General features: G+C 45.4%; 1 protein-coding gene across 1 annotated transcript in view; it reads right to left on the bottom strand.

Moving 5' to 3' along the window:
* Positions 1-7,187, bottom strand: part of LOC103608725 (V-set and immunoglobulin domain-containing protein 10-like) — a gene marked incomplete at its 5' end in the record, with an annotated part of 14,447 nt that extends 7,260 nt beyond the window's left edge. Inside the window, 2 exons of the mRNA XM_008593128.1 lie at positions 4,844-5,104; positions 6,885-7,187. Coding sequence (XP_008591350.1) covers positions 4,844-5,104; positions 6,885-7,187 — 564 coding nt within the window. The remainder of the gene's footprint in view (positions 1-4,843; positions 5,105-6,884) is intronic.
* Between the last annotated feature and the right edge of the window lie 1,861 nt (positions 7,188-9,048).

Genomic DNA, 9,048 nt, shown 5'->3' with positions numbered 1-9,048 from the left:
CTGCTATTATTCCCATTTTACAGATGAGGCAACTGAGGCACAGAGAAAGTTAAGTAACTTGCTCAAAGTCACACAACTAAATTAGAGATGCAGCTAGGATTCAGAGCGACCAACTGTCCCCCAGTCTGCCCAGGGCTGAACGAGTTCCTGGGATGTGAGGCTTTCAGTGGTAAAACCAGGAAAGTTCTGGGCAAACCAGGATAAGTTGGTTACTCTATGTAATATTGGAACCCAAGCAGTCAGTCTTCTGTAGTCCACATTCTTTATGTCTACGCTATAGGCTTCTATGTGTAATAATTGATCATATAAAAATGGGCACACAATCTGACAAGGATATTCAGGTGGACAAGGCAGCAGTAGTTGCTTCCCATTGCTGATGTCACAAATGGCTACAAACTTAGCGGCTGAAAACAAATTTATTCTCTTACAGTTCTGAATGTCAGAACTCTGAAGTGATTTTACAGGACTAAAATCAAGATGTTGGTGGCTGGTTCCTTCTGGAGGATCTGGGGGATGATCCGTTTCCTTGCTCTCTCAGCTCTAGAAGCCTGCTGCCTTCCTTGGCTCATCGCCCCTTCCTCACATCACTCCAACCTCTTGTTTCTGTGCTCATATCACCTACTGACTCTGATCTCCTGCCTCCCTTTTATACGGACCCTTGTGATTATATTGGGCCCAGCTGGATAATCCGGGATAAGCTTCCCATCGCAAAACCCTTAACTTAATCCCATTAGCAAAGTCCCCTTTGCCATGTAAGGTCACATATTAACAGATTCTGGAGATTAGGACATGGACATCTTTGGGGGGCATTATTCTGCCTACCACAAGTCTGTCCTAGAATACTTAGAACATGGCATCCCCGTGACCTTGGGGTCTGATTTCAGCAGGACGTGGTGAGCCGTTAGGGCTATGATGGCGATCTACTTGTTTTCTTTGCATAAGAAACCTTTTCTCAAAATGCACTCTCCTGGGAAGGGTAGCAAATTCATCCTGGGGGATTTATAAGGTCCATACTTTCAGCATCTGAAGGACAAACAGTGGCACTCTGGGTTCCTGCCTGGAGAGGGAAACTACTTTCCCTGGGCAGTTGTTTCCAAGGAGAATCTAGGGAGTGGAGGGAAGGGGGAAGGAAGAAGGAAGGGAGGAAGGAACATAGGGGGCTGGAATAGCCTAGAAGCCTCTTGCTGTAGGTCAGAGCAACAAAAGAGGATCCCCCAAAACTGGGCTGTTTGGAAAACCCACATGTGAGCTCCCATTCTCGGGTCGAACATCAGCTTCCCTCCATGTCGCTAAATCGCACCTTCCTCTATCTGCAGTTAACCTGAATTTCCTTTGGGGCCACAAAGCCAGCAGCAGTGACAAGTCTCATCAGCATGTTTATATTTTGAGGCCCCCAAACTAAAGTTTCAGAAGTGGCCCCCTCATCCTAATTTATTAGAAGCAAAACAAACAATCCCCCTGGTGACTCTGCCACGACCCCCCAAACAAAGGTTGTACACAAGAATATGCTTTGTCAGGCAGAGCATTTACCCCTCAGAAAGCTGAGTCCCCACATTTAGCCAGTGGGGGTTCAGCTTAAGGTGATGCTCTGTGCAAGGATGGGGTGAGTGGCTAGGGAAGAGGTGGGGACCCTCAGAGAATTGCAAGAGACAGACGACATACGGGGCTTTCACATTTGGCCTGGCCAGTGCTGCAGCTTATCCTAAGTTCAGGTGGTCTCTTCAGTGTAGAGACCTATAAACCATTTAAGGAGAGATTTCGGCAGCAGGCACCCCCCCAAAGCATCATTTTTCATCACGCTTGGGGACTACCTTACTGCGCATTCCCTGAGGTAGACATTAACATTACCTTTCAATGTCTTACTAGTCCTCTCCAGTGAAATGATCCAGAAACAGCCCTAATGGCCTTGCTACTCAAAGTACAGTCCCTGGACCTGCAGCATCCACACCTCCTGGGAGCCAGTTAGAAATGCAGTCTCGGCGCCCCCACCCCAGACCTAGAGTCAGACTGTGCATTTTAACCACCTCCCCAGGTGACCATATATGCACATCAAAGTTTCGGAAATGCTGGTCTGGAGGACCCAGGAAGGAAGATGGGATAAGTGGACAATGTCAGAGTGGGGAAGGTTCTAAATTCCTGTTTCCATATTTCTGGAATTAGGAAATCTTCTGCTCAGCTCTCTTCTACAGACTAATTTCTTAATGCTGAACACCTATTTAGATTCAACTTTCAAGGGCCACAGAAATGAGGATTTAGGCAAAACCTGCAAATACAATGGAAGGGTGGAGGATAAAACTAACACAAAACCCTCTCTCAGCATCAGTCCATCATTTATTCACTCCTTGGAACCTACTGTCCCTCACGCACTTGGGAGGTCTCTGATAGTACACCAGTCTGAACGTGTGTACCACCTCCAGTTGCGTGAGTCTGGGAAGTCCGTTGCCTGCTTCACCATCCATAAAACAGATTATGGTGGGTTGAATAGTGTGCCCCCAAAATTCATGCCCACCAGAACCTCATAATGTGACCTTATTTGACTATAGGGTCTATGCAAATCTAATTAGTTAAAGATCTTGAGATGAAATCATCGTGGACTCAGGGTGGGCTCTAAACCCAATGACTGGTGCCCTTATAAGAAGAGAGGACAGAGAGACCCCAAAGAAGAGAAGACCATGAAGCAGAGACATTCTGTGAAGACAGAAACAGAGATTGGAGTGATGCTGCTACAAGCCAAGGAATGCCTGGGGCCACCAGAAACTGGAAGAGGCAAGGAAGGGTCCTGCCCTAGAGTCTTCAGAGGAAGCACGGCCCTGCTGAGGCCTTGTTTTCAAACTTCCAGCCGCCAGCACCATGAGAGAGTAAATGTTTTAAGCCACCCAGTTTGTGGCACTTTGTCACAGCAGTCCTGTGGATCTAATACACGGGGACAATATGAGCACACAGCCCATAAGGCGGTTGTGAGAATTAAACAAGACACTGTGTCTGCAACACTTAGTAGGGCACTGTGCACACAGTTTGCACTCAGTATTAACTGTTATTAGTACTGCGATATTGCCATTTCCCCATTTTCTGTTTGTGGAACATCTCCAATCAAGTTTGGAGTACTTTAAAGACAAGGACTCTGTATTCTTTCACAGTACCTGGCTGGATTCGGTATGGAAGGAGGCCCAAAGGAAGCCCAAGGGAGGCCATGGATGCTAAGGGGACAAAAGCAAGGGCTCTGAGGGATCTTGGGCTGCAGATGCATCGCTCCAACCTCTGCCTCATGTGGCCGTCTCCCTGAGTGTCTGAGTCCAAATTTCTTTCTTCTTGCAAAGACACCAGTCATTGGATTAAGGTCCGCCTTAATCCAGTATGACCTTATCTTATCTTGATTACATCTACTGAACCCACAACATCCACTTAGTCTCATCGGTACTTTCCGCATGACGCCCTGGCCACATTGGACTTCTCTCTCTTGGTTCCTCAAATGCCCCAGTTTGTTTGCACATCAGCACCTCTGTGCCTGTTATTCCCTCTCAGGAATCCCCAGCCCACAGACATCGGTACTTTCCGCATGACGCCCTGGCCACATTGGACTTCTCTCTCTTGGTTCCTCAAATGTCCCAGTTTGTTTGCACATCAGCACCTCTGTGCCTGTTATTCCCTCTCAGGAATCCCCAGCCCACAGATCTTCATCTGCCAGCTCCTTCCCACCCGTCAGGTCTCAGTTCAAAATGTGACTACCTCAAGGAGAACTCCCTGCCACTCTCTGAAAAGTGGCCTTCTTCTTATAAAGGACTCTTTTTTATATGTACCGTTTTATTCTCCTCATAATTATTACCCCTATCTGAACCTGTCTTACTTGTCTTTGCACTTTCTGTCTTCCTTCCACCCTCATCCCACCCAGTATTTCTGCTCTGTGAAAGAGGAATGGTTGTACTTTTAAAAATATGTTCAGAAATTCTGACACTCCTCCTTTCAAAAAGTAGAGCCTAATTCTTCCCACTCCCCTTGAATGTGGGCTGGACTTAAGTGACTCACCTCTAATAAATAGAATGTGGCAGAAAGGATATTACGTAACTCCTGAGGCTAGGTCATAAAAAGGATAGCTCAGTGCCTCTTAGATCACTTGCTCTGGGGGAAGCCAGGCACCATGTTGGGAGGACACTCAGGCAGCACCCCCGTAGAGAGTCCCACATGCAGAGAAAACAACTTGTCAGGCACGTTAATGAGCACCTTGGAAGTAGATCTTTCCAATGATTTCAGCCCCTCAAACTTCATGTCTTCCAGCTGAGACCCCAGACATTGTGAAGCCAAGACAATCTCTACTGTGCCCTGCCTGAATACCTGACTCAAAGAAATCATAATAGGCTAGCTGGTTAGCTCAGCTGGTTGAACTGCAGCCTTGTAACACCAAGGTCAAGGGTTTGTATCTCCTTACCAGCCAGCCACCAAAAATAAACCTAAAGAAAAAAGTTAAAAACAAACAAAAAATAAAACACATCATAATAAATGGTTATGTCATTTTAAGCCATTAAGTTTGGGGGTAATTTGTTACATAGCAAGATATAACTAATGTATGAACCTTGGGTATCTTAGAAACTGTACCTGGCACACAGCAAGTGCTCAATTAGTATTTGTCAAGTGATAAACATCTTGGACTAGAATCAAGAAGCTTGGCTAAGCATCTTTAAAGTTTGAAAGGAAGGAAATATAAAGCAAAAGAAAGGAAGAAAGGGAAGGAATTCAGTTCACTCGGACACCCTGGGATTTTTTTTCCTAGAACTCCTTCCAAATGATTCTCCCAGAAGAAAGAAAGGCAGGTGAACCCCAACCCAAGGACGAGGCAAGCTGGACTTACTAATCTGTACCACGCAGCTAGCTCCCGACACTGGCCCCACGATGTGGTTCCCAACACACTTGAACTTCTTGCCATCCGACAGCTGGGACTGGTTCAGAATTTCCACGCCCAGCTTTGACTTTCCCACGATCACACCTCCTGGCTCTTCTGTCCACAGGAAATTAGGGTCAGGGTATCCCCCATCCCAGCGACAGGTGAGCTGCAACATCAACGATCCTGATGACATCTCAGCCCAGCACTGAGGGGCTGATGGAGGGGGGGCTGCAAAACACCAGAGGAGAACATGGGCTTAATCACACACTCTAACCTAGCCATTGGGTGAGCTCTAAGGACCACAGAACCAGGGTCTCAGAGAAACCCCAGTTAGTATACCTTAAAATAGCTCCTAGCACAAATTAGTGCCTACAACAGTCAGGTTTCCCCTGCTGGGTGTCAAATCTTTGAGGACATGGGCTTCATTCGTCTTTGCATTTCTCATTAGACATATGTTTCTATTTAAATTTAAGTAAATTAAATTACATAAAGTTAAATTCAGTTCCTCCATCACACTACCCACAGTTCAAGTGCTTGGTAACCACATGTGATATGTAGCTGTTGTGTTAGAACACAGAACAGAACATTTCCATCATCACAGAAAGTTCTACAGGACAGTGCTGCTCCCTAAACTCTAACAGAGGTTGCCTCTGGCTGGGGGCATGTGGAGGACTGGAAGTTACAGATGGAGGAGACAAATTCCCCCCACCCCGCAAAAAATACCTCCTTGTATTTTGTTCCAAAAAAACCATACACATATAGTACTAAACACACACACACACAAATTTAACAGATTATAAACCTGTAAATCTATTATACTCCACATGCATTAATAGCTTACATATATATATTTTCATGTATTATGTGTATATGTATTATCATATATTTTTATATATTATGTAATACATATAAATAGAGATACATTTGGATCTTATATGGATGGGTGGATATGTAAAATCTACAAAAGAAAATTACTGGAAATATACAAAGATAATGGTTGGAGTATAAGTGATTACTTTCTTCTTTATATTCATCTCTATTTCCTACAACAAGAATATAGGACTTTATATACAATAAATGTCATTTATGACAGAGAACATAGGGACTTATAAAGGCTCAGAATAACACACAAATGAAGTAATGTGTCCTTATTCTGCCCACTAACTTGTTGTTCTGATGCTCCCTTTCATGAGCACGGATTTTGAGTACTCTCTGCATTTCTACAGTGGTTTTCATCCAAGATATTTGTGTACAGGAGTGTTCAATTGGCGTTCCCCCACCCTCAGAATAAAGATTCATGGACAGCTGGTTCATAGCAGTGCTAGAGGGCCCAGGTGCTGCTGACAGCCTCACTGGGTTCAGGAAAAGAATGGGCGAATGAGGAAGGATAAATGGATAAAGAGTGGTACGTCCATGCTATGGACTATTATGCAACCATTAAAAGGAATGAAGTGCTGATACTTGCTGCAACATGGCTGAAAGTCAAAGACATTATGCTAAGTGAAAGAAGCCAGACACAAAAGATTCTGTGATCCATTCTCATGAATTGTCCAGAACAGGGAAATCTATAGAGACCAAAAGCAGACTGGTGATTGTCAGGGTGGGGAGGAGAGGGGATGGGTATGCGGTTTCCATTTGGAGTAATAAAAATATTTTGGAACCAGATAGAGGTGATGATTGCACAACACTGTGGATGTACTTAATGCCACTGAATTGTACCTTTTAAAATGGTTAATGATATGTACTTTCACCTCAATTAAAAAAAAAAAAGAATGCATGAGGCTCAGCATTAGTTTATCTCTGGCTTATAGGAACTCTCCCATGCCCCTGGTTAGCAACAAGCATCTAGAAGGGGCCCCTGAGTGTGTACATGTGTATCAAAGGAGCCACAGAAACATGTCAGGACCCATGCAGCAGGCATGCCATTACAGACAGAAGGAAGAGGCACAAACACAGTTCATAAAGGGTTAAGGTGAAGAAGTGGGGCAGGGGAGCACTTCTTACGCACAGTAGACCAGGAGCTCGGTGGTCACCTTTCGATGCCTCCCGCTGAGCATGTTCATGGCCAAACAGGTGTAGTTCCCTTGGAGGTTCTGCGACATCAGTAACAGCGTGAAGCAGCTGACCGTCAGGTTGTTTCCAAAGGGCTCGGGGCTGGAATCTGAGGCCCGGAACCACCACTCAACCATGGGTGGGGGCCAGGAGCTGCTGCTACATCTAAAGTCCACCTGGGAGCCCTTGGCTGTGTACAGGGTACCATTGGGGAGCGTGCCAGGGGCAGAGATGTTGACCTCAATCTGATAGGGGCCACCTGGGAATGACAGGGAAAATGGGAACAGAATTAATTACTTAAGAGTTCATTTGAGCTCCTGACAGCTCTAATAGACACAGAAATGATCAAGAAGCAGCCAATAAGGAGGATGACATCTATTGAATACTTAACATGTGACAAATGCTGTGCTAAGTGCCCTGCTACATTCTCTTATTTAACCCTGGGCGATTATATAAGATTTACCAGGGGGATGAATCCTCACAGAAGAGGGAAAGTGTAGACTGCTTTTTCAAAACACTGTGGAGTAGAAAGCTATCTGTGCAGAAAAGAATTAACACATGCTTGTGAGGTTGGCCCTTGGCTAGAGACTGGGAACTTGGATTTTAGCAGGGTTTCCACAAATCCCAGAACTGGCAAGAGTGGCTCTCTGTGCTAAACTGTCTGTACAGCCAATGTGGTTTTCACTGAATACCTGTCTTTCCTTCTGGGAGTCTGTATTGTGGTATGCGCTAAGCAGAGGGCATCTGCAAGACCAGCCCCCAATAAAAAACCTCAGGCGCTGAGTCTGATGAGTTTCCCTGGTAGGTATTTGACATGTGTTGTCACAACTTGTCACTGGAAGATTTCAGCATGTCCTGTGTGACTCCATTAGGATAGGACTGTTGGAAGCTTGTGCCTGGTTTCCCTTGGACTTCATCCCATGTACCTTTTCCCTTTGCTGATTTTGCTTTGCAACCTTTCACTGTAGTGGGTCATACTATATACTGAATCCTGTGAGTCCTCCTCGAGAATGATCAAACCTGGGGGTGGTCTTGGGGACCCCCAGCACAATATCACATTGAAAACCAAGAAACCAAGGTGTCAGTCCTAACTGTGGACTTCACTAATTAGCTGTGTGACTTGGGACAAATCACCCTCTCTTAGCCCCCATTTCCTCATCTGTAAAATGGGGTGATGATAGTACCCACATCATGGTGCTGTGGTGACAATTAAATGAGTTAGTCCTGGGGAGCACTTGGAGCTGCGCCTGGCACATTGGAAGTACTTGATAAACTGCGAGGCCTCATCTTGGCTCTGCTCTCATTTCTGACCTTCTTTCTTGTCCCTGAAATACCCTCCTCACTGCTGGTACCCAGTGCACCTAAGAGGCACATCCCCTTTGATGAAAAGAATATATCTCTCCCATAAACATGTACAATTATTATTTGTTGATTTAAAAAAAATTTTTTTTAAAAGATGACCGGTAAGGGGATCTTAACCCTTGACTTGGTGTTGTCAGCACCACGCTCAGCCAGTGAGCAAACCGGCCATCCCTATATGGGATCCGAACCCATGGCCTTGGTGTTATCAGCACCGCACTCTCCCGAGTGAGCCACGGGCCGGCCCCGATTTAAAATTTTTTTAAAGAATATAACTAACAGCTGATCATAGCTACAGTAAGTTAGTGTGCTACCTCTCCAGAGACTTCCTCTTTTAAAAACAAGGCTTCAGGAAGGGCAATGCTTAGCCCGATGTGATATTATGATATGTATATATTGGGTTTTGTCCACAGCTCCTGGCTCCCCAAGGCAGGACTCGAATTTTCCTGGCCTTTCTGTCTTGGAGCTGCTTTTAACTTTTTTTTTTTAAGGGGATCTTAACCCTTGATTTGGTGATGTCAGCACCACACTCTCCCAAGTGAGCCAACCGGCCATCCCTATGTAGGGACCCGGACCCATGGCCTTGGTGTTATCAGCACCGCACTCTCCCGAGTGAGCCACGGGCCGGCCCCGATTTAAAATTTTTTTAAAGAATATAACTAACAGCTGATCATAGCTACAGTAAGTTAGTGTGCTACCTCTCCAGAGACTTCCTCTTTTAAAAACAAGGCTTCAGGAAGGGCAATGCTTAGCCCGATGTG

The sequence above is a fragment of the Galeopterus variegatus genome, unplaced genomic scaffold, assembly GCF_000696425.1.
Source record: "Galeopterus variegatus unplaced genomic scaffold, G_variegatus-3.0.2 Scaffold8744, whole genome shotgun sequence".
NCBI classification, from domain to species: Eukaryota; Metazoa; Chordata; class Mammalia; order Dermoptera; family Cynocephalidae; genus Galeopterus; species Galeopterus variegatus.
Note: the sequence above shows the minus strand (reverse complement) of the source record. Positions and strands in the feature narration are given on the sequence as shown.